Source organism: Podarcis vaucheri (assembly GCF_965113315.1).
Source record: "Podarcis vaucheri genome assembly, chromosome: 14".
Lineage (NCBI taxonomy): Eukaryota > Metazoa > Chordata > Lepidosauria > Squamata > Lacertidae > Podarcis > Podarcis vaucheri.
Genome location: NC_138752.1, coordinates 39,877,620 through 39,903,684, shown reverse-complemented (window position 1 = coordinate 39,903,684; position 26,065 = coordinate 39,877,620). Strand labels below are relative to the sequence as shown.

The following is a 26,065-nucleotide window of genomic DNA, read 5'->3' as shown; positions in this document are numbered from 1 at the left end:
CACAAGTCTTTAGCAGACTTTTACCGGCACTGCTCTGAAGATCATTTGTATCATTTTTCTTTGCCATTGAAGGACGTGTACTTTTTGCTTTTGAGTGTCTGGTTGAAAAAGTCAAAATTCACACTCATAATCCAGTGCAAAATAAGATGTTAAAAATCCACACCTTAAAAAAAGCTGACAGTTACCTCAGAGGCAGAATCACCCTTGTCGACATCCTTGTCGCTCCCTTTTCACACACTAGCAGTGATGCTGTTTCGTTTGGGCTGAATAAGAGAATACCAGTTCCCTTAGCTGAACCTTGGCTACTGTCATGATCACAGCTAGAGTAATCTGAACATTTATATTATCCAGAAGAGTTTGCAAGGTGTTCTAGAAGACATCTTCTTGAAATTAATTGAGTAGTCTGGCACGATGCCGGGTACAATCCATCTCCATCCCTTGAAGGCGATGGCAAAATGCCCAGGAAGTAGTTCACCATCCTGTCCTTCTGCGAAATAAAGAGCATTCAGAGCGATGCTGGGAATTTACAAGAATTGCCAATGTGTCTTGTGTTTTTACCTAGAGCTATGGTGAACTTTTCTTGGAATGCAATTTTCTGAGTGGATTGGAGAGAGTTCTGTTTCTTGTCCTTCTTGGGATTTTCTCCGAATAGTCCCTACCATTTGGGGAGACAACTGGCACACATGCGCAGCCGATTTACACTGGGAGGGAGGGCTTTACAAAATGGCGGCCAGGTTGCCAACGCAGTGGACACTGTCACTGGTTGTGGCAACCAAGGCAACCTTGGAGGGTGGGGAAAAGGAAAGCTGTGGCACTGCCCATGGTGGGCCCCATCCCCGAAAAAATGTGGGATATCTTATTCTCTTGTTGGATATATTTGGTGAAATTATCCTCCCAGTTTCTCTGCTTGAGGAAGGTTTTGATCAGTCATGGATGATACGGCTGTCAACGACTCTCAACTCTGAATATTATGTTCTTGCTCCACTGTCAGTAGCAGTATGCACCTGAATTACAAGTGGGTAGAGTACTCAGGTCTTGCAGATTCCCACAGGCATCTTGTTGCCCAGCATGAGAAAAGGATGTTGTACTAGATGTGGTCCATTTAACTGTGGTTAGACTGTTTCTTTGAGCCTGCAGTATGTTTCGTTTTATAGTACGAGTTTCATTTTATCATTGATGCTGCTGATATTTTACTGTTGTGTTCTGTGGTTTGTAGTGACACGATTTGTCTCTTTTTATATAAACCGCTCCGAAGCCACTTGCGACAAAAAGTGGTATATAAGAACTAGTAATTCCTGTTGTTGTTGTTGTTGTTACCATATTTATGCGAATCTAATGCGCCATTGAATCTAATGTGCACCTCAATTTTCAAAATCTTGAAACCAAAAAAGTATTTGCTGGCTGTAGTGGGTATGAGTTACTTGTGCGTAAGCTGTTGCATTTCTCAGTTAATTTCCCTTGTTAAACCTTTCTGACTGCACAGCCTCTTCTCATGGTGGCTGCCTCAGTCACTGGCAGAATCCGTCAGTGGGCCTTTCTTGAACCTCTTCCAGCATAAAAGTTGTTTGACACCCAGTCTCCTCCTCCTCTCACTGCGCAGGAGTCTTCTGCGCAGGGAAGGCGTGGGTAGCGGAGGACCTGGGCTCTCCTCATTGATGTCCAGTGAAGAGTCCTGGAGCCCTCTCTCCAATTCCCCCATCTGCCCCCCTTAATCCCTGGTGTTGCGCCGATTGGCTTCCCCCTCTACTGAGCTGTTTCTCCCCCGGCTGCTGGGTCCTTCACCAGCATCATCTGGGAGCCTTCCCTTTGCCTCTTGCTCTGATGTCAGTTCCCTGACATTGGCGAATGTAAATGTGCCATCAAATCTAATGCGCACCCTAATTTTTGTGACGTACTTTGGCCCAAAAAGAGAGGCAGCAATGCTTCTGAGTATCAGTTGCTGGAAACCACAGGAGCGGAGAGTGCTCTTGTGTTCGAATCCTCCTTGCTGGTTTCCCACAGGCATTGGGTCGGTGAGTGTGAGGACAGGATGCTGGACTAGATAGGCCTTGGCCTCATCCAGCAGGCTCTTTTTGCATTCCTATGGGGGGAAATAGGAATGTGCCTGTCAGGGAACTGACATCGGAGCCTGAGGCGCAGGGAAGGCTCTCAGATGATGCTGGAGAAGGGCCCAGCAGGGAGAGAGGCAGCACCGCAGATGGGGAAGCAAATCAGCGCAACACCAGGGATAAAGGGGGGCAGATGGGGGAATCGGAGAGAGGGCTCCAGGACTCTTCACCGGACACCAGCGGGGAGAGCACGGGTCCTCCGCTACCCACGCCCACCCTGCACAGAAGACTTCCGCGCAGGGAGAGTAGGAGGAGACTTGGCGTCAAGGAACTTTTGTGCTAGAAGAAGTTTAAGAAACGCCCACTGACGGATTCTGCTAGCGACTGAGGCAGCCACGAAGTGAAGGGCTGTCCAGACAGAAAGGTTTAACAAGGCAACACAGCCAGGAGTGGCGGTAACTTACGCACGAGCAACCCATACTCATTACAGTGCCTATATACTGCAAGTGTGTGAAGAGTACAGAAGAACCGTATCTCCTCCTGAATAACCTCTTCAGGGATGCCTCATGCATTTTGCTTTGGATTCTGTCGGCGTGGCCTGTGATTTGATTCTTGCTCTTTCATCCATAACTGAGGGGGCGTAGAAGTTAGTAAAGATTGAAAATTGGGTCTTTTCATCTTGGAGATTAGGATGCATTTGCCATTGCTGCTGTGAGTCCTACTACTCTGAAGTCCTGCTTTGGGGAGATAATCCAAAATAACATCTTGTATATATATATTTACACGTATCTGTTGTTCCATCTGACTGTCTCAAAGGACAGGAAAGCAGTATTATTTCGCCCTGCGCATTTCTGTGTGTTTCTCCGCAATGGAGAAGAGGAAAGAAAACAAATGCCTGTAACTTTTGTCTTATTAACATTTTATTTAATATGAGAAACTAGTGCTGTAGTGGAGACGAAATGAAGAGGAGTGCAGCTCCAATATGTTTTTGTGGCAAGAGCGGTGGCATCATTTGCCAGAGCTTTGGTAACTAACGAATCCTTCTTGCTCTGGTGAGTGAATAAGAAGGCTTTCAAGTTTGTTTGTAACAGATTAGCATAGGAGAAAGAGGGAGGGAATAATCGGGCAGAGCCTAGATGCATTTTTTTTCTTTGATGGGGTTTCCTGTTCCCCACCCCTAGCAAATTAAACAGTAACACTTCTTTGTAAGACTATTTACACTTCCAATTAAAAGTCAAAGGTTGCACTTCAGGTGCCTGGATATCTTTTGTTTAAAGCTTGGTGTGTTTTACAAGTCTTACTCCCAGGAAGCTATGCATAGGATTGCAGTTACCCTGATCCTAATAAATGGGGGATTGTGCTATGTACTCCCAATCCTTAAGGTGTGGGTTGTGTGTGTGTAGACAGAGAAGAGAATGAGATAGGTGTGTATGTGTGTGTGTTTGTGACAGATTAGCATGGAAGAAATCACAAAATCAGGAAAATAGTCATATATAGTCAACACAGCTGCATGCATTAAAATAATAATAATTCCTTGGTCAAGTGAGTGGCTTGGGAACTGTCGTGATGAGTTCCTTCACTTCAAAATGACAACGAAGCATGTAATATGAACAGAAATATAAACATTAAACAAAATGAAATAATGCATCTCTAATTTTTATTTTTATTTCATTTTGTTTAATGTTTATATTACATTATATTTCTGTTCATATTACATGCTGCGTCGTAAGCCTCCTTGTGCTCTCAAGGAAAGGACGGAATATATAATAATAATAATAATAATAATAATAATAATAATAATAAAAATAAATCCTCAATATTATTTTAAATGTTGAAAAATGTTGTGGGTATAAGCAAGCAGAGCCAATGACCATGGATGATGGGAGTTAACAGTTCAGCAACATGGGGGGGGGGGTTCAAAGGTACCCCACACCTTGCATATAGGAACTTAGGAAGCTACCTTATATACTAGGTCAGGCTATTGATGCCCCTAAGGCCTGGGGGCCGGATCTGGTTCAATCGCCTTCTAAATCTGGCCCAGAATCAGCGTGTTTTTTCATAAGTAGAATGTGTCCTTTTATTTAAAATGTACCTCTGGGTTATTTGTGGAACCTGCCTGGTGTTTTTACATGAGTAGAATGTGTGCTTTTATTTAAAATGCATCTCTGAGTTATTTGTGGGGCATAGGAATTCGTTCATTCCCCCCCCCCCATTATAGTCTGGCCCCCCACAAGGTCTAAGGGACAGTGGACCGGCCCCTTGCTGAAAAAGTTTGCTGACCCCTGCTCTAGCCCAATACCATCTTGTAGTGTGTCTGGCAGCTGCTCTCCAGGGCCTCAAGCAGAGCCTCTTTCTCATTACCTGCTTGCTACCTCCTGATCCTTTTAACTGCAGATGCCAGGGATTTCTCAGAGGAAGTGTGGCTTGCAAAGCAAGGCCCATTCCACTGAGCTCTAGTCCTTCCCCATTTAATTAGATGGCACCTTTTTGCTCTCGTAACAGCAGATTGTAAATCCTCGTCAGACTCTGCTCCAGAGCTGGGGTGAATTATACAGGTAGCTGTGGCACAGACTGTTCCAGTTAAATTAAGCTGGCCTGGAAGCTAGGCACACTGTGCTTTTAAAATCCATGAGGTAAACAGGGATGAATATACTTTTGTTTCTGATATTGCCGGTTCTCTTCTCTCCTATCATTTCTTCCAGGAATGCCAGTAGAGTTTTAAATCCCAGATCATGCAACCTGAGCGTTTGTGTGTGGGAGAGATATGAAATCCTGTATTTGGCTAAGAAAGCTAAGAAAGAGTGTCGATAGTTGCTGCCGTCATATTATCTGAATTACAAGTGAGTGGCTTGTTCTTTAGTAGCTGCTGATAGAACCTATCTAGACTGCACAAGCAGAGTTGAGAGCTGTGTCGCTCTGCTTTAAGGATGTGTCAAAACAGAAGCGGATCTTCATCTTTTAATGATGGTGTGTATTTGATTCTGTAGAAAGAGAATAAAATCAGAGTTAGACCAAATGTTGGCCTACATGCAGGACATCTGTTTGCTCTCTGGTCCGACTTTCAGGATTTCAGGTAGACACGGTTTTCAAGCGAAAAAAGAGAGTGACTTCTCTTTGGCTCAGAGCTTCCAAGTGAGAGAATTGCAGAGAGCTAAGGTTATTCCCCTATCCAGAAAACATTTCCTTGGCAGAATAGACCATGTCTCTCATTTTTGCTCCATAATCCAGCTGTCTGGCTTGTGTGTGTGTGTAATAGGTTCTGACCATCTAGCCTCAACAAGTACTTGGGTAGCTTCATTCTGTGCTAACTGAAATTTTGGGGTTCTGTTTATTTTTATTTATTTGTTAATCTCGTATGTGTGTGCATAATTTTTTCGGGGTGCTGAGATTTCTTAGGAGACTCTTATTCCCCTCACAGAGCTACAGTTCCCAGAGTGGTTTAACAATCCCTCCATTTTCCCACAGAACTCTGGGAATTGTAGCTCTGGGAGAATAATAAGGGTCTCCTAATAAGTCTCAGCACTCTTAACAAACTACAGTTCCCAAGATTCTCTGGAGGAAACCATGAATGTTTAAATTGGCATATTGCTTTAAATATTAGGTGGGACTAGATAAATTGAAATTGCAGAGTTTTGAGAAATTAAAAGACAGAGTGTGAGATTGGCTTCATTATTTCCAAATAAGAGAGGTATACAATTTAGACAAAAAGATTGGCTTCCAGGTGGAAAAATCAAAGTTGGAAACAGAATTGTTAGATCCCAATACTAAGATACTTTCAAGAATATATAACTTGCTGTTGAAATGGAACGGTTAAATCTGCAATGATTAAATGGGCACAGGATGTTGGTCATAATATTATGTTTGCTGACTGGGAACAGTTGTGGACAACCGGTATGAAATTCACGGCATGCAATGCCCTAAGAGAGAATATTATGAAAATGATCTACAGGTGGTTCATGACCCCAGTTAAGCTTGCAAAAATCTATCATTTGCCCGATAATAAATGTTGGAAATGTAAAGAGACTGAAGGTACATTCTTTCACCTTTGGTGGACATGCCCAAGGATTAAGGCTTTCTGGGAAATGATATACAATGAATCGAAAAAGGTATTTAAATATACCTTTCTTAAGAAACCAGAGGCCTTTCTCCTGGGCATTGTCGGCCAATCGGTATTAAAGAAGGATAGAACTTTCTTTATGTACGCAACAGCAGCAGCAAGACTACTCATCGCGAAATATTGGAAGACACAGGAGCTACCAACACTGGAAGAACGGCAGATGAAGGTCGTGGACTACATGGAATTGGCAGAGATGACTGGCAGAATCCGTGACCAGGGAGAAGAGTCGGTGGAGGAAGATTGGAAGAAGTTCAAAGATTATTTGCAGAAGCACTGTAAAATTAAGGAATGTTGAATTGACGTTTGAATGAAAATAAGTGGTATTGGTAAAGAGATGCTAAAGAGAATGTAAACAGGGATTGATAATTGAAAATGGATATTGATAATAATAGGTTAACATATGAAGTAAGGTTGAAAGTTAAAGGGTAAGGATTTGCTGAATTAAATATCTGAACTGGAATACAAAATGGGAGGTGTGAGGAGGTCGAGAAACTAGTGAAGAAAATATAAGATTTAAAAATATTAATCTATTTTTTAGTTTTGACTTTTGGCTTTTTTCTCTGTTTTTATTCTTTATCTTTTTATTTCATCTTTTTCTATCAATTGTTTTTCTTTTATCGTGTATCTTTGTTCTGTTTTGCTTTTTGAATTTGTTGGAACTTGTTTTTATTGTTTTATTGTTTATGAAATAATAATAAATATCATTTAAAAATAAATAAATATTAGGTGGGACTATACAAGTCCTCTTCTTCTTTCCTACCCCCCCCCCCTAATTTTATAAATTTAATTCTTCAGTTAATAGTAGGAAAAAAATCTTACTTTATATACTTAAACCTGGAGTGGGGGACAAATCAATTTTAATAAATTTAAAATATGAAACATTCACTTACACTTTATCAAAGCATCTTAAAACGTGTAATTGGTTCACGTCCGCATTTGCTTTGGAACCCTCTTCAAAGGCAGTCTCGCGAAGGGAGCATCTCCGTAGTCTAGCCTGCATGATTGAAGCTATGCCTGCTTTCTCTATCTGTGCTATATTTCAATTTGGTTTTCCCTTCCTAGTTTTGCATGATTGTGGGGTAGAAAACTTTTAAATAAATACAGGGGAGGGGGGTGAGTGAAACAATCTAGGTATGTAGAAGGGAAAGCTTTCAATGACTAGAGGTTCTTTATATCTATCTAGATCTATATCTATCTATATCTATCAATATCTATCTATCTAATTGCTATTCGTTAAATTTGTAGGCCACCCTTTGTCACATGGCAGTTCACAACATAAAATAAATAAATATAGAGATCTGGGAAAGGCATTGCTGCTGTTTTAGCAGAGGCATTCTGAATTGATTCAAAAAACAGAGATGTAAGTTGAAGGATAGCCAAGCAAGATGCACAACTTCAGTTGGCCCTCAGAGTGCATCTATGTAACAGTTTTTCATGCGGGTGAAATAGTCTTTATTATTGCATCCCTCTAAAATTCATGCCTCATCTAAATCTCGTTAACATATTTTCAAATTAATGCATCCAATCGTTTGCCAAATGTATGCCATTTGCAGAGAACGGTATCAAAATTTATGTGGCCAGTTCTGCCACATAACTGCACAAATAGCCCCATTCACATTTCCGCAGGTGTCATGTCTGGCCCATCAGCGCCGAAGACGTGAATCGATTAGTTGCGGACTCTTTAAGAAAGACATAAAATAGCCATTATATTTCATGTCCTATCAAGTCACAGTTAACGAGTATTAATGGAAGCAATTTAGGCTTAAGAATGATCTGATATTTTAAGGAGGCAATTCTACATTGGAGAGGACATTTTCACTTATTGAGTGTGTGCCTATTTGTTTATTAGTATTTAAAAGTAAGAGGAAAGGATATGGGCACCAGAAGGAGGTTATTTTTAGAGGCGCTGCCTAAGAAGTCAGATATCAAAGTCCCAGCTCATAATACAGTGGACCCTCGGGTTGCGTTACCTTCGGGTAAAGTAACTTTTGGGCTGCGAACATGGCGTGCATGTGCAGAAGTCCTCTGTCATGCCATGCGCGTGTGCAGAAGCGGCGCCTCATGTTGCAGACTTTTCGGGGTACGTCCGGACCCCTGGAACGAATTAAGTTCATATCTGGAGGGTCCACTGTAGTAACCAAAGGTATTAAATGCAGTGGCGTAGCGTGGGTTGTCAGCACCCGGGGCAAGGCAAGTAATTTGCGCCCCCTAACCCGTGCATTTGCGCCCCCTAACCCGTGCATTTGTGCCCCCTAACCCATGCATTTGCGCCCCCTAACCCTAACCCCCAGATGTTGCGCCCGGTGCGGCCGGCCCCCCCGCACCCCCCCCGCTACGCCACTGATTAAATGCAACTGGGGTGAACTGTTTTTGCAGAATTTATATCCCATGACATGGACTAGCTGGATGCAGAGGGAGTGGTGGGGAGGAACCCCCAAGGGGGACCCCCAAGGAGACCCCCAGGGGAAGAAAGCTCAGAGCCAGGGGACTGGTGGGGGGACGACGATGAGTGGTCAGGGGAAGAAGAGAGAGCAGACTGGGAGGAGGAGGAGGTGTCAGAAGCTGAAGAGGCAACAGGGTTTAGTGAGAAGGAAGAGGCTGTGGCAGAGAGCAGTGCAGATTTGGAGGCTGGAGGGGAGTGGGGCCAAGAGACAGAGATGAGTCTCGCCCTCCTGCTTCGATCAGCTCCCCTACCTCCGGCCTCCCAGAACAAAGAAGTGAAGACGGCAGAGCAATGAGAGGCAAGCCGAAGGAGCCTCAGGTTGCTGGGGAAGGAACTGTGGGAGGAGCCTACTCCTGACTCTGTCTCCTGCCCCCACCCTTCAATGAATACTTTGATGTTGGCTTATAGTGCGTCTGACCATTGGTCTACCTAGCGTAGTATTGTTGCTACAGGGAAAAGCAGTACAGTGGTACCTTGAGTTAAGTACTTATTTCGTTCCAGAGGTCTGTTCTTAACCTGAAAATGTTCTTAAACTGAAGCCCACTTTAGCTAATGGGGCCTCCTGCTGTCGCTGCACCGCCGGAGCACGATTTCTCTTCTCATCCTGAAGCAAAGTTCTTAACCCGAAGCATGATTTCTGGGTTAACGGAGTCTGTAACCAGAGGTACCACTGTAGCTCTGTGGCAGAGCATCTGCTTTGGATGAAGGACATCCCAGCTTCAGTCCCCAACGTTTCCAGGGAGAGACCCCCATCTGAAACTCCGGAGAGTCTCTGACAGTCACTATAAATACTGAGCAAGATAGACCAGTGGACTGACTTAGCATAAGACAGCTTCTTGTGTTCCTATGCCATCTCTGACTGGCAGCACCTTCTCAGATTCTTCTGTCCGGAGATGCTGGCGATCAAACGTGGGACCTTCTGCATATAAAGCAGGCACAGGCAAACTTGGTCCTCCAGATGTTTTGGGACTACAACTCCCATCATCCCTAGCTAATAGGACCAGTGGTCAGGGAAGATGGGAATTGTAGTCCCAAAACTTATGGAGGGCCAGGTTTGCCTATGCCTGATATAAAGCATGTGCTCTAACACTGTTTTGCCCCTCCATGTAGTTCTCATCACTTCAATTATTGCCTTTAAAAAATAAAGGGGGAGGGGAAGCTTGCTGCGGTGTACTGAAAAATCACCAGACTTCGTGTGCTCCAGGGTCACTTCCCTAGGTAGCATTTGAAACAGTCTCCTGCCGTTGGCATGTGTGAATCAGGCCTGAGAGATGCAACTTGCAAGGCAGGAATGGAAGGAGACTTCTGGGCAAGCAGTCCATGAAGAGGACCTTGACATGGTTGAGGAGGAGTGAAGCAGCTCAGTGAGTACATTGAAAAAGGAGCAGGTAATCGGATCATTGTGTACAGAAGAGAGAGCATGGACGGAGGTGTAATGGAAGATGGAAGGGAGGGTGTAGTCAAAGGTGACTCCAAGGTTGTGTGGGGAAATGACAGAAGCATTTCCCCCCAGCAATGGATAGTTTCGGAAGTGAGAGCAAATTTGCTGGCAAGATTAACAGCTCCGTCTAGCATATCTCAGTGGAGACAGACATCTTGTCAGCAAGACAAGACTTCTGGAATTGGATTGAAAGATGTAGAACAGCAGGCTTGGGTGTCATCAATGATGACTGCAGAAACTGTGAATGTGATAATCTTCCTTGACTCTTATTAAGATTGGGTTGTTAGATACTCCTTCTTGGGGGGGGGGGAATAGACTATGGGTAGATGATATATTTCTTGAATGATTCTGTTCCATTTTAGGCCCCATCTGCACTATATGTTTAAAGCAGTATCATATCACTTTAAATATTCATGGTTGCCCCCAAAGAATTCTGGGAACTGTAGTTTAAGGGTGCCGAGAGTTGTTAGGAGACCCCTATTCTCACAGAGCTACACTTCAGAGTTTCAGGGCTACAATTCAGAGACAGGGTGGTGTAGTGCTTAGTGTTGGACTAGAACCTGGCAGACCAGGGTTCGAATCCCCACTCAGCCAAGAAACTTGCTGGGTTAACATAACTGCCTTTCAGCCTAACCAACCTCACAGCATTGCTGTGGGGATTAAATAAAGAGGGGGAGAACCATGTATATCACCTCGTTTGGCGTGGCGGGGGGGGGGGGAGAGATGGGATATACCATATTTTTTGCTCCATAGGGCGCACCGGACCATAGGGTGCACCTAGTTTTTAGGGGGGGGGGAATAAAGAAAAAATAATATATTCCCCCCTCCCAGCCCCAAAGAGCAAAGAAGCCAAGACAGCGAGCTGGATCCATCCCGCTGGCTGTCTTGGCTTCCTCTTTAGCCGGGCACAACCTCCAGCCAGGAGAGGCTGCGTGCGGCTTTGGCAGAAGCCAAGACAGAGCGGGATGGATCCCGCTAGCTGTTTTGGCTTCGTTTTTAGCCGCAGGGCTGGGGTGGGGGAAGCCCGAGCTTCCCCTGACCCCAGCCCCCAGAAGCTCCGAAGGCTTGCGGATACCTGCCTGAAGCCCGGGGTGCACAGTGGGAGTTGGCGCTGCACTCCCCGGGCTTCAGGCTTCAGGCTACTATCCGCAAGCCTTCGGAGCTTGGCGGGAATTCCCGCCGCGCTCCGAAGGCTTGCGGATAGCTGCCTGAAGCCTGCATTCGCTCCATAGGACGCACAAACATTTCCCCTTCATTTTCGGAGGGGGAAAAGTGTGTCCTATAGAGCGAAAAATACAGTAAATGCAATAAATAAATTTTACAAATTGAAGAAATTCCCAGCGGGGCTTAATAATAAGCCCATCTTTTGAAAAACTCTGGGATTTGTAGCTCTGTGAGAGGAATAGGGGTCTCTTAGCAACTCTCAACACCCTTAACAAACTATAGACCCCAGTATTCTTTGGGCAAAGCAAGTGACCATTTTAAGTGGTAATAAAGTGCTTTAATGTAGATTGGGCCTCATTCTTCGTGAAGTGACACACACAATAACTCCACCCCCCACTTCTGTCTAGATAGGGTTAATATGATTATGATACACTGATTTGAGTTGTTATGTGATGCATGTTTTTGTAGATTACATAGCAATTTGCAAACTCAAGAACAAATTGACTCCAGTTACACAGTGTTGGTTATCTCTCAGCCTTAATGCTTAAGCCTTCTTTTGTTAGGAAAATGCATCAGTGACTTAAATCTCTGAAACTAATGGGAGCAAAATGATTCTAATAAATTTTTAAATATATAGCTTGGAGACGATTTCCCAAAAGTGCATTCCAAATAACGTGCAGTGATATTTTTTAAACATGTCATTCTGAATGCAATTTAGCTTTGGCTTGCATACCTGTTTAAATAAGAGCAGCGAAGTACTTGAAAATCTTGTCACATTTATTGACTTAGTTACTTTCTCCTAGAATCTTCTTGTGTTCACAAGGCAAGAAGAATAAAATAAATAAATGTTAAGCCTGCTTTGAGACACTTCATAACTCTTTCAAGTGAAGTTTGTTGCTGATGTGGTTGTCTGAATATTCTGTTTGGAAGTAAAATGTTTGCTAAAATACATAAGTTTGTGAAGTGCTACAAGGTTGTCTTGTCAGTACAGGGCATTGTGGGAAATAAAAATGGCGGCTCCACCATACCCAGCCAGTGGTGGAGAGGTTTTCCAGGTCAGGAGCATCCCACACTCTTAAGATTTCAGGACCGAAACCTGAGACCTAGAAATGGCCCCCAGTAGTGCATACCCTCCGACAATATCTCTGATGAAAATAGGGACGTTTCATTCCATAATGATAATTTTACTATTTATACCCCACACATCTTTCTGGGTTGTCCCAGCTACTCTGGGCAGCTTTCAACATATATAGAAACATAATAAAACATTTAAAAAACCTTCCCTATACAAGATTGCCTTCAGACGGCTTGGATAACTCTATACCCTCCCAACATTTGTCCAATGAAAATAGAGACAGTTTAAGGAAAAGGGGGACATTCCAGGATCAAATCAGAAATCGGGACGGCTTCTCTAAATCAGGGACATCCCTGGAAAATAGGGACACTTGAAGGGTCTGGTGGTGTAATTAAGTATGATGCATTAAGCATTAACTACACTGAGAGCATATCATTCAAATAAAAAACACAGTCTAACAACTGAGTACATATGTCACTGGTTGGACATTAAGATAGAAAGCTAAATGGAATGTTCATTCCTTCTCACCTGCTTAGGGAGCCAGTGTTGGGAAGACACTCCTTCTGTTGGGAAGGGTTTCTGCATTAGACACTGGCATGTCATAATCCAGTGGCCTTCATGTAGTTCATAGCTCTGTTAGCTTGTGAAAAATAACTTCTGTAATTGTCAGAGGTCAAATGAAACACAAGTTGTGAAAGGATTTTAAGAATATTTTTTGGTCTGTCCTAAAATCATGGTTGGAAGATTTTAAGCTGCGCAATTAAACCACTAAGGATGATATTTAATCTTTACTCAGAGTAAACCCACTGAACAACAACAACAGCAGCAGCAACAACAACAATATATTTATTTATACCTTGCCTTTTTCCCTCGCAAGAAAATGAACAAGACTAAGTTAGGTCCATTACATTCTCCACTTAACTGTTCTTAATTTTTAAAATGGTTGTAACCTGTCCTGGGAGCTGCTGGTGAAAGGTAATAAATTTAACAATAGTGATAATTTTTCAGGCAAACCAAATCTGGAACCTCTGTTTTTGTGCCCACCTTCCAGTTGTTTATTTGAACATGACACTGAGCAGAATAGCTTTAGCCGAAAGCAAACTTTGGGCTTACTTTGGAACACACACTTTGAGCTTTATGTCAGCTTGGATGCCTTTAAAAGAGGATTAAACAAATTCATGGAGGATAAGGCTGTCAGTGGTTACCAGCCACAATGACGATGCTTTTCCCCCATAGTCAGAGTCAGCAATGCTTCCGAATACCAGTTGCTGGAAACCATAGGAGGAGAGAGTGTTGTTAGGTTTGGGTACTGCTTGCAAATTTTCCACAGGCATCTGGTTGGCCACTGTGAGAACAGGACACTGGGCTAGATGAGTCACTGGCCTGATTCAATAGGCTCTTCCCATGTTCTTGTGTCAGAGGGACATGCAGGCTTCAAGCTGGTGTGTGTGTGTGTTTATTTATTTATTGACCTCAAACTACAGGGCAGTAGCACCCAAGGCTGGTGCAAAAGTGTAATACAGTGGTACCTCAGGTTACAGACACTTCAGGTTACAGACTCCGCTAACCCAGAAATAGTACCTCAGGTTAAGAACTTTGCTTCAGGATGAGAACAGAAATTGCACAGCCGTGGCTCAGCGGCAGCAGGAGACCCCATTAGTTAAAGTGGTACCTCAGGTTAAGAACAGTTTCAGGTTAAGAACGGACCTTCATAACGAATTAAGTTCTTAACCCGAGGTACCACTGTACTATGGTTAACAGCGCTGCCCTCTCTGCCTCTGCTGTGTCAGACCACAACTTGGGTTAGCGGGATTTGGGTTTGCCATGGGTATTTTTAAGGACATGTGAAATCACTGGGGCACGGGGCCTGGAGACAGGAAGGTTATGAATTCAGGTCAAAGCTTAAGCGAGGAAGGCAAGTTGAAGTACATTGTGTGAAGTATTTATAGCGTTGATAAAAAGAAATTCGAGGTGGGATAGTATGCTCACTGTTGCTGTTGTAGCAGTCACTTGAGAACAAGAAAATGAGTGAGATGTTTTCAAAGGGCAGCTGAAATCACCTTGAGCTTTTGAAGCACAGAGGGGCAGGGAATTCCTATATGTTTCTGCAATTTTCTGAAAATTACAAATTAAGATTCTCTGCCTTTTTATATGCTGCCTTTCTACAAAGGCACTTAAGATACTCTTTACTTTAAAAGGACACACACACATGCACTGTAATTAAGCTTCTGTCTGCCTGAGCGCATTGGTCTTCTTAGCTCAGTGGTAGATGATTCATCTTGGATGCTGGGTGTCCCAGGTTCAGTTCCCAGCATTTCCAGGTACGGCTGGGAAAATCCCGTATCTGAAAACCTGAAGAGGCACTACCAGTCAGTGTACTGAGCTAGACGGACCAAAGGTTTGATGTGGTATAAGGCATTTTCATAGGTTCCTATATTCCTAGTTCCTAGGAAGGGGCAGAAAGAGCTGTTCCTGTAGGACTCCCATTCATCAGTGACCCTCAGTGGCTTCCCCATTCCTGCCTTATTTGCTTGCCCTCTTCTTCTGGGTCCAGTCTACGCAGCCACCCAAAGGGAGAGTGAAAGGCAAGCAAATGGTGACGCTTCCATCTCCCAACTCTTGTCATTGTTCACTTGCTTGGATAGGAAACGACAGCAAATAGCTGACCCGTTGTGGTAGGTAAGTAAAGTTGCTTGTTGTTGGCATGCATCTGTCTCGAGAAACAATGGAGTGCGTCTCAAGAGGGTGAAGTCAAACCACGACATTGGTGCTGACCTTTAAAGCCCCAAACGGCCTCGGTCCTGTATATCTGAAGGAGCGTCTCCACCCCCATCGTTCAGCCCAGACACTGAGATCCAGCACTGAGGGCCTTCCGGCAGTTCCCTCATTACGAGAAATGAGGTTACAGGGAACCAGACAGAGGGCCTTCTAGGTAGTGGCGCCCGCCCTGTGGAACGCCCTCCCATCAGATGTGAAGGAAATAAGCAGCTATCTTATCTTTAAAAGACATCTGAAGGCAGCCCTGTTTAGGCAAGTTTTTAATATTTAATGCTGTATTGTTTTTAACACTCGATTGGGAGCTGCCCAGAGTGGCTGGGGAAACTCAGCCAGATGGGCGGGGTATAAATAGTAAAATAATAATAATAATAATAATAATAATAATAATAATAATAATAATAATAATTAGCACCAAAGTGACCTCCCCAAGGCGCAAGTCTCGGCAGTGTGTATGGTGGTCCTGGGCTTCCCAGACGAAAAGACCTCCCTCTTGACTTCACGGATGTGTGTCATGGGCCATGAATCTGCTTCACCTGCTGAACAGCAGCCTGAAGGGGGAGAAGGCTGAAGCCAGGTGGTTCTCATCAGTGCCTCCTCCTCTGTGTCCTTGAAGGCTGATCAGCTGCAGGTGGACTCACTCTGCCTTCTCCCCCTTCAGGCTGCTGTTGAGCAGGCGAAGCTGACCCCTGGCCCACGGGACACTGATTCAAAGGAAAAGCAGAGCAATACATTTGGCACCTGCTTGGCTTCAGGAGTTGCTGGAAGGAGACGGCGTACATAGCACCGTCCAACCGTCTTAGGGACTCCACTCCAGATTTGTGTAGAGTTTGCTCCAGAACTTTCCAAACTTTCCGTGTTGGTGACAACACTTTTTGGTCATGCATCATTTCACAACACAGGGTTTTCCTTCTCCTAGATGGGCTACCTTCCCAGGTTGAGGAGCCCCACCTGCCTCTCACTTCCCTCTACAGCAGGCATAGGCAAACGCAGCCCTCCATATGTTTTAGGACTACAACTCCCAACATCCCTGACCACCGGTCCTGTTAGCTAGGGATGATGGGAGTTGTAGTCCCAAAACATCTGGAGGGCCTGCTCTACAGCATGTACAGAAACTGCCTTCTTGACCGCTGAACCCACTATTGGTCTTGTCCGCTCAATGTATCGGAGACTGTCTTCACATGCAGGGCGTGTCCCAAGCTCACTGATAGTTTGAGACCCATTGGCTACCCACACTTGGTTTAGCTGGCCAGTGGAAGCCGTTCCAGGGGGTGGCTTCTGTCACATTTTGACAGCTTCTAGGAGCCACCGTTGAGAGCTGAACGCAAGGTGGAGATGTGTTAAATTATGCTCATAGAGCTAACTTGATAAATTTAAAGCCAGAGCAGCCCTCTTCGGTTGTATTTTTTAAAAAAGAAAAAAAAGAATGGACTAGACATGTTTCCACAGTATGCTCTGACTTCACTGAGTTTGAGTCCTGCTCCATCTTCTGGTATAAAAAAATGAAAGTGCTCCCTTAGCTCTTGTTCCCTAAGACTGCCCTCCTTAGCGGCTTGTTTTGCCAGGCTGAGGAGCAAATGATTGCATTAGAGCAGAGTGTAGTTTTTGGTCCTCAGCGGCATGCAGTAATCAGGGTGTCCATGTTGCAAAATAATAATAAAAATGTCTTTTTAATGATCTATTTAGCTGGCTGGATAACACAGAGAATCATGCTGCTTATAGTAGCCTGTGGAAGGGACAGTATTAGGAACGTCTTCGATGAAACACCTCAGCCCGTGTTAACCATCTGTTAGGCAATAATGTCGGTTTAAGACCAGCTGTGATTTGCAAAACCTCGAATTCCTGGTGGAACTTTGCTCTCCTGTTTTGGTTTTGAGTTTATCAATCAGAATTTGCCAATCTCCAGTTACTTGGGCTTCCTTTCCCACAACTTGCAAAAAAAGGAAAAATGTGCCACAAAGAAAATATCTGTATCCACAGATAAAGGTTTGGTGTGCTCTTGTAGCTGAATGATGTTGTAGTGCTCAGAAGTAGTAGCTATAGATCATGGGTAGGCAAACTAAGGCCCAGGGCCCGGATCCGGCCCAATCGCCTTCTCAATCCGGCCCGCGGACAGTCTGGGAATCAGCGTGTTTTTACATGAGTAGAATGTGTCCTTTTATTTAAAATGCATCTCTGGGTTATTTGTGGGGCATAAGAATTCGTTCTTTTTTTTATTTTCAAAATATGGTCCGGCCCCCCACAAGGTCTGAGGGACAGTGGACCGGCCCCCTGCTGAAAAAGTTTGCTGACTCTTGCTATAGATGGAGTAGTCTCCTTGGATGGAGCTGCAGCTTTCCACCCTCTGAAAAGAGAAGCTGCAGATGGAAGTGTCTTCATGATGGTGCCATACTGCCTGTGGAACACATTCCCCAAGGACCTTTGCCCATTTGCCATCAATGCAAGTTTAGAAACTGTAGCTAAACAAAGGTGTTTCAGATAATTTGTTCTCAGATTACGGTGCAAATAATGAATTTTAAAAATAATTTCCCAGGTGAAGATCTTTTCAAGCCATGGTTCCTGTTAACTTTCTGATGAATTTGCATAAGAATCCCCAAATAGCGATTTTTGCAAGATCATTAAGTAGGTCCATAAAGGTTTCCTCTTCATTGAGCATCCACATCTCCTGTGAGAGTTTTTAAGCCGACAAAAACAAGAGTGTGTAATGTATTTTACCAATTAGTCAGTACTTATTGGTCTCTTTAGAACAATTACCAGTTTGATTCTTCAAATCTGAGACATGGATGTTTTTTCCAAAATACAATCATAGGTGCAAACCTACTTGGCTATACAGTATTTTCTGACTTGCCTATTTTTATTTTTTTGCAGTCTTAAGTGTTGCAGTGAAAGAAGAGATCGGTTAAGCAGCACTAAGCTCCAGAGATTTGTGTCGTGAACTGACTGAGTTGCTTTGGATGAAATGGAACTTTCTTTGGGGCAATTTCTGCTCCGAGCTCTTGCACTAATAAAGAAATGCATAGTGTTGTGTGTTAGGGTTACATTATTAAAAACCCTGACCTCATCAGCAAACACAAGCAAAGGGAGTTGGATACCTGGGTGAAAAAGGGAATGTGATGGGTCAGAATAATAATAATAATAATAATAATAATAATAATAATAATAATAATAAACAACTTTTATTTATATCCCGCCCTCCCCAGCCGAAGCCGGGCTCAGAGCGGCTAACAACAGTAAAATGATAAAACATTCTAAAATCATTTCATTATAAAATTTATTCAAATCAGATTAATGGCAACCATTGGGCTAGAGTTCTGTGAGGATTGCCAAAGGAGGGAGTCAGGCTGTGCCCTGGCCAAAGGTCTGGTGGAACAGCTCTGTCTTGCAGGCCCTGCGGAAAGATGTCAAGTCCTGCAGGGCCCTAGTCTCTTGTGGCAGAGCGTCCCACCAGATCGGAGCCACAGCTGAAAAAGCCCTGGCTCTGGTTGAGGCCAGCCTAACCTCTCTGTGGCCTAGGACCTCCAAGATGTTTTTGTTTGAAGACCGTAAGTTTCCCTGTGGGACATACCAGGAGAGGCGGTCCCGTAGGTACGAGGGTCCTAGGCTGTATAGGGCTTTAAAGGTTTAAACCAGCACCTTAAACCTGATCCTGTACTCCACCGGGAGCCAGCGCAGCTGGTATAGCACTAGGTGAATGTGATCTCGCAGCGAGGACCCCAATTAAGGATTAAGAACATAAAAGGAGTCCTGATGGATCTAGTCCAGTATTCTGTTCTCAGAGTGGCCAACCAGATGCCTCTGGGAAACAAGCAAGCACTCTTTGGGGAGCAAATTCCATAGTTCAGTTATGCACTGCATGAATAAGCATTTTCTTGTATCTGTGCTCAATTTTCCATCATTCACTTTTCACTGAACCTCCATGAGTTCTAGTGTTCTGAGATGAGGGAAAAATATTTGCTTCTATCCTCTTTCTCCACGCCAGGATGTCTTGCACACAGTCCTAATGACTTTCTGGCATTGTCTGTGTTCAGACAATCAAATTTTGCTTCAAAAGGGCAGCCATAAAAAATACCCATAGTGTAAATATTTGGGTAGCGCTACCATTATCTGTATTTCTGCTACCCAAATTACAAGACTGCTTGAATTAACCAGGTCTGAATTTACCTGTGATGGCTGAGTGAAGAGCACGGGATGGGATGTTGAGCCATTTTCTAGAACCTTGTCTATTTCACATGGATCCTGCAAATCCTGCTTTGTCTCCAGTCATAAGATGCCATTTTGTTTGTTTGTTCAGAGACGTGGTGGCAAAGAAGTCTCTGATTCAAATATTGGTTCTGCTATGAACCAAAAATTAAAACTAAATACTGACTAATAAAAATACCTAAATAATAAGCAGTCAGGACTCTTAATGGCTATTGCTGGGGGAAGAACAGTTGGAGCAGTGGTGGATCCTGGGGTCAGCCTGACAAGGTTGCTGTAAGGATTTCTGAGAGCACACATAGACATCTCTTTAGTGGGATAAATATGTAGTCTTGTGAGATTTAAACTCTTGCAAGGACTCTGTGGGTCTAATGCAAATGCACAGCCTTCGTTGAAGTACCATATTTTGGTTGAGGCAGTGAGTCTACTTGAATGTAATGTAGTTCTAAGGAAGGGAGTAGCAATCTCTGCTGTCCAAAATGAATTGCCCATTCTCACACTTGGACATCCCAATAGTACTTCAGTGGAACTGAATAGGCTGTGGGGGAAAAGCAGACTGCTAGGTTGAAATGAGCATTTAATGTTTTAATTCTTTCATTTATTTCTACTGGTGGGGAGTGCTGGTCAATGCTTATTGAATGTTTCCTGTCCACCCACCTTCCTCTGGAGTAGGTGACTATATAATTGGCAAGTCTCTCATTCGTGTGTGTGTGTGTGTGTGTGTGTGTGTGTGCGCGCGCGCGCAGTAGCAGGTGGAGAGTCAGATTATGAACTGCTAAACTCCATTAAGTGACTACCAAATCTCTTTGGCGTTTTCCATTCCAGGCTTCCATCCAGATTTGTTTGTTTCTAATGTGTTGTTGACTGGGAGACCCTAGGTGCTGAATTGGAAGAGACCCAAATGAGCTATGATGCTGCTGCTGCTGCTGTTTGTGCAGATGTAAATATAATCCTTGGCTGGTTCTCTTGGTTCTTACAAAAAATAATAATGGTGAAAACTGATTTTCAAGAGAGAAAGGGGGGGGGAGGGTTGTCTAAAGGGCCTTGTTCAATGTTTCTTGACTGTGCTTTCCCACTCTAAATCCAGAATCACAGGTTCTGGGTCTCTCCGCACCTGACCAAAAAATGCAATGAAGTCTGCTCCCTCTTCTCCTTTCCTGACTGTTGTAGGCAGAGGAGTCTATTGTGGCCTTAATATAGGATCAAGTGGCAACCATCCCAACTGCATCCTAGTCATAGTTGCACATGTCTTTCTTTAGGTGTGGCTAAACTGTGGACCACATTATCCAGCATCCCAATAGGTTTTTTGTGCCCTCCTTAAAAAAAAAAAAGAATCTGCTGCTCACATAGGTCCCCCAGCATGATACTGTGATGTGTAAAGGGTTTTTTGTGGACCCCCAAGACACCCCATAACTGTTTTAAAAGTAAAAGTTTGGCCATGCTCTCTCTCCCCCTCCCCCCCCCTCTCTCTCTCTCTCTCTCTCACACACACACACACACACACACAAACACACAAGGTGGAGAGCATGTGTCAATAAGGCCCTTGCCCCAGAAAAGTTTAGCTACCCTTGCTTTAGTTTACATTGTGTCTGGATGTATTGCAATGTGCTTTATGTGGAGCTTCCTTTGAAAAGTATCCAGAATCTTCCACTGGTCCAGAATGGGACATCTAGGATAATGGCAGAATCTGACTCTTGGAACCAAGTGATGCCATTAATAGAACACTTCCACTGGCTTCCACTGGGAGCAATTCAGAGTGCTGTCTGTTAGCTTTACAGGGCTCTGAATGGCTTCAGGTTCAGGATATCTAAAGGGCCAGCTCCTCCTGTATGAACTTACCCAACTGTGAGATCCATTGGAAAGGCTCTCTCGTTCTCCCCTCCCCTTTCCCCCCAGCCCTTCAGTCACTGAGGTGTGGCTTGGAGGAATGTCTGAGACAGCTGCACCTAGGCTGTGACGCTCCTTACCTGAGGAAGCTCATCCCTCTGCCTCTGGTCTCTTCATTGAGATGTTTCTTAGGCAGATCTTCATTTTGATGAGCTGAAAAAATGACCTTTGTATCGAAGGAATGTTTTTTGTATTGATTTCTTGGATTTCATTTTCATTTGATGTGCTGTCATATGTCTCTGAAATCTCTTCTAATATTTTTCCCTGCGATGCGTGTGTGTTCTTGTATTAGAATGTTGTAAGCTCCCTTGAACATCCATATTTTTAAAGGAAAGGTCGTGGTTTTAATAACCAATCAATAGGATGTTTGCTAGTAATCCTGAAGGCAGCTTCTGAATTCCACTGCGTTATTTGTACCAAAATGTTGTTTCGAGGCAAAATATATTTTATTTGCAAATACATTTAAACTGATACTAGATATAAGATCAGCTAGTCTATGACATCTTGAATGTCCTCCAGTCTACAATTCAAACAGAAATTCACTTTAAGGACCAATTTCCATTTTCACATCAAGGGTTCAGCTTTGAGGTTTGATACTACGTTGGTGGTTGGATTCTGGACCTTTTTGTGATGTTTCCATACTTTGGGTTATCTTGTCCTTCTGCAGTACAGCTTGATTTATTATTATTATATTTTTTTTAGGATGGAAACTCGATAATTACATTTTATATTTTTGCTTGGCACAAAAATTAAAGCCTGTGGCCTAATTCCATTTTCTCCTCCCTCCCACTCCCCTTAGGATGCAAAGTTTGTAGAAGAAAGGCGGAAACAGTTGCAGAATTACTTAAGGAATGTTATGAACAAAGTAATCCAGACTCTGCCAGAATTCGCTTCCAACCCTAAAAAAGAGACACTTATCCAACTGATGCCCTTTTTTATGTAAGTAGCTTTCAAATGGATAGATACGCCTCTATATGCTATTAAATACATATACTGTATTTTCTTTCTCCTGTAACTTGAAAAATATTAACAGCGGCTGTCCTGAAATTTTTGCAATAACTGTGTGTGTTAGTAAGAATTGACCATTAAATTCAAAAGGCTTGGTTGATTTTTATTTATTTTTAGAAAACTGAATTATGAAATCACTCTTTTAAAAATCGAAAATGGACAACTTTGTGGCCATTCATAGATCGAAATGAAAGAGGGAGAAAAATGCAGTTGGCTGTCCATTTATTGGATGATGGCGAGTGGTTACTGCTGTTCCACAACATAGTGGCATAAACGTTGGAGGAGTGGAGCAGGGACATAGGAGAGAACAGCTCTGGTTCTTTATTTACTGCCGGAGCAGTTTTTGCCAGCGCTGCAAGACTGGGGGGTTTTGGAGGAAAGACCTGGCTCATGACCCTGTTGTTAGGTAAGCTGGGTCCAAGGTGATTTGGTGAACGTCATTGCTGGTCATGGCTGTAAACTCAGGTCTCCCCGCCCTCCAGTCAGAAGTCACATCTACACCATGAATTGAAAGCATCCTGGGAACCGTAAGATGCTGGGAATTGTAGCTCTGAGAGGGGCAAACTTCAGTCTCCAGGACCATTTAGAAGAAGGCTTGTGCTTTAAACATTGGGTGTGGATGGAACCAAACTTCCAGCTGCCCCACCACCCTTTTTTGGCTCACTATTCTATAACGGAGCTCACTATATATTGGGCTTTCCTTGGGGGGGGGTTGTCTCTGGGGGCTGCCACTGCGAGTTCCTGGACTTCGACATTTCCCAGCGCACCACTGGGATGCAGATGTCCCGTTTCAACTCTACCACCCATTATGAAATAATGAAATGATAAATGAAACAGGCCAAGAGATGGTGACTGGCCCAATGTCACCCAGTGAGCTTTATGGCTGAGTGGGGATTTGAATCCTGGTCTCCTGGTCATGGTCCAAGAGTAACCATTATGCAACACTGGTTGGATGATAATCCCAGCATGACTGTGCACTTACGCCAACAGTAACAGTAGCAGAAGTATTAGTAGTAATAAAATTGTTGCTGCTGTTATCTACTAAAACATGGGTAGATAAACTAAGGCCCGGGGGCCGGATCCAGCCCAATCGCCTTCTAAATCTGGCGCGTGGGCAGTCCAGGAATCAGCATGTTTTTACATGAGTAGAATGTGTCTTTTTATTTTATATGCATCTCTGGATTATTTGTGGGGCATAGGAATTCATTCATTTTTTTTTCTTTTCAAAGTATATTCCGGCCCCCCACAAGGTCTGAGGGACAGTGGAGTGGCCCCCTGCTGCAAAAGTTTGCTGAGCCCTGTACTAAAAGTACCCAGCATAAAATCGATAAAGCTGAAAAAATGAGAGCACAACATCATCAAGATTAAAAGCATAGATTTTAAAATGGAGGTGCCCAGTACAGTGATGCCTCGCAAGACGAAAAGAATTCGTTCCGTGAGTCTTTTCGTCTTGTGATTTTTTTGTCTTGCGAAGCACGGTCCGTTGCAACTGCGCCTCTTCAAGCGGCTTTAAAAAAAAAAGCGCAAGACGTTTTCGTCTTGCGAAGCAAGCCCATAGGGAAATTCGTCTAGCGAAGCAACGCAAAAACTGAAAACCCTTTCGTCTAGCGAGTTTTTCGTCTTGCGAGGCATTCGTCTTGCGGGGCACCACTGTAAACGTAAATAGCTTAGAAGGCCTTGGTAAACAGAAAGGATCTTTTTCACACAGGTGGTACCAGGCCAGTTTCCCTAGGAAAGCTGAGCCACAACCAGGGTGCCACTTTGGAAAAGGCCCTCTCTCCCTGGTGTTTACCCATCAGTGACCTCGCTGGGACATGTGTACCCCAATAGATGTCCTATTAGGCTGGGTGCCGAAACTGGGGACTGCCAAGCCCCCACCAAACCACGAAAGAACCTGGAGCTGATATTGGCGCATGCAATGGGATCAATCAGTCAGGATATGTTCATAAATACCATGTTCTAGCTAATTAAAACATAGCAAGGAGAAAACTTCACTGTTTATGAGTGCTCAGTTGGGCTGTGTGTGGTACCAAATCTATTAAAAGTAGGTGAGATTAGTCTGCAGAATGTAATATTTTTCTAGTACGAGATCTGTAGAAGTAGGATTTTTTACTAAGGGTGAAGGGGCGGGGCAGGAAAGAGAAGAGAGATTTGTGTTTAAAACATGCTCCTTAGTATTAGTCAGCTTGTCATTTTTTGACAGGGAAATTTCCATAATTTTCAAGATGTTCATATACAATATTCCAGAGGGCTTTCATTTTAAAGCAAAATAAAATAAAAAATATATGAACGTCTTCAAGTTTTAATGAGCCTGCTCTCTATATCTCATGCTGCATCTGACATATTGATTCTGTGAAAAACAAAAACTTGCTGATTCCCTCTCAAATCTCAGTGGGGCTTCTTTACCCTTTTATGCCAGGAGCAATCTTTACTTGAAAACAAAAGATAGGCATGTCAGCTTCCAACTAAATATCATGTTTCTGATATTCTTTGTAGCACCATCTGTCCTTTATGCAGAATCTGGTACATACAGATTATGCAGAATCTAATACATACATACCCTCCTGATACATACTGTATGGACCACGCATAGCCCAGCATATTCAGGGCATTATTTAATTTTTTAGTTAGTCAATTTCTGTACCACTTAATATAGAAACTTTTCTCTAAGCAGTATACAGTGGTGCCTCGCAAGACAAAAAGAATCCGTTCCGCGAGTCTCTTCGTCTTGCGGTTTTTTTGTCTTGCGAAGCAAGCCCATTAGCGGCTTAGCGGATTAGTGCTATTAGCGGCTTAGCGGATCAGCTGATAAGCGGTTTAGGGGCTTAGCGGATCAGCTGATAAGCGGCTTAGCGGATCAGCTGTTAAGCGGCTTAGCGGCTTGGGAAAAGGGGGGGGGGAGGAAAAAACCCCTGCAGGAACTCGCAAGACATTTTCGTCTTGCGAAGCAAGCCCATAGGAAATTCGTTTTGTGAAGCACCTCCAAAACAGAAAACCCTTTCGTCTAGCGGGTTTTCCGTCTTGCGAGGCATTCGTCTTGCGGGGCACCACTGTACAGCAAACAACAACAACGAATATTACAAAAATAGGCAATAGAAGCATTGATACAGAAATTGCTATTAAATACAGTGGTACCTCGGGTTACATACGCTTCAGCTTACATACGCTTCAGGTTACAGACTCCGCTAACCCAGAAATAATGGTTCAGGTTAAGAACTTTGCTTCAGGATAAGAACAGAAATCGTGCTCTGGCGGCGCAGCGGCAGCAGGAGGCTCCATTAGCTAAAGTGGTGCTTCAGGTTAAGAACATTTTCAGGTTAAGTACGGAGCTCCAGAACGAATTAAGTACTTAACCCGAGGTACCACTGTACTGATAAATTCTGAAACCCTTCTCCACTCAACACACCTCAGACTCCTGTCTCCCACCCAGGACTCCTTCTATCAAGCTTGGCTCTCTACCCAGACCTAAGCAAACTCACAGATCATCCCTCAAAATCTCACCACAAGAGGGTTCCTGGAACCTGCTGACATCAGTCTAGTCTCTCCCTCTAGACTTGCTTTTACAGGCAAGGGCCAAGGTTGCTGGAGCTTCCTTGGTCTTCCCTCAGCTGTGTCCCATTCAACACTCCAATCAGCTGCACCGCATATGACCAGTTCTAGGATATAGCAGGTTTAGTATCTAAAAAGCTATAGACCTTTGGAACTTCATTAACTACAAACACCAAAATTGGGGATCCCCTCCAAACCGGTGCCAAAGTTTTGTAATAGTTTTGTAGCGCACACCCTGCATTTTGCACCACGCACCCCCCCCCAAACTGAGTAATTGATACACTGGGGGTCGTAGGTAGCGCCCCAAACTCCAACATGGTCTGATTAACTCCAAACTGGTGCCAAAGTTCTGTGATCATTC

At 43.7% G+C, this 26,065-nt stretch overlaps 1 protein-coding gene across 6 annotated transcripts in view; it reads left to right on the top strand.

Annotated features, from left to right (window-relative positions):
• Window positions 1–26,065, top strand: part of SNX29 (sorting nexin 29) — a 223,021-nt gene that overhangs the window by 154,948 nt on the left and 42,008 nt on the right. For 4 of the 6 annotated variants that reach the window (XM_082200070.1, XM_082200072.1, XM_082200073.1 and 1 more), the window contains exon 20: window positions 21,947–22,086. In XM_082200070.1, coding sequence (XP_082056196.1) covers window positions 21,947–22,086 — 140 coding nt within the window. Of the gene's footprint in view, window positions 1–21,946; window positions 22,087–23,384; window positions 23,550–26,065 lie in introns of those variants that run through there. The other 2 variants (XM_082200074.1, XM_082200069.1) reach the window with 1 other exon arrangement.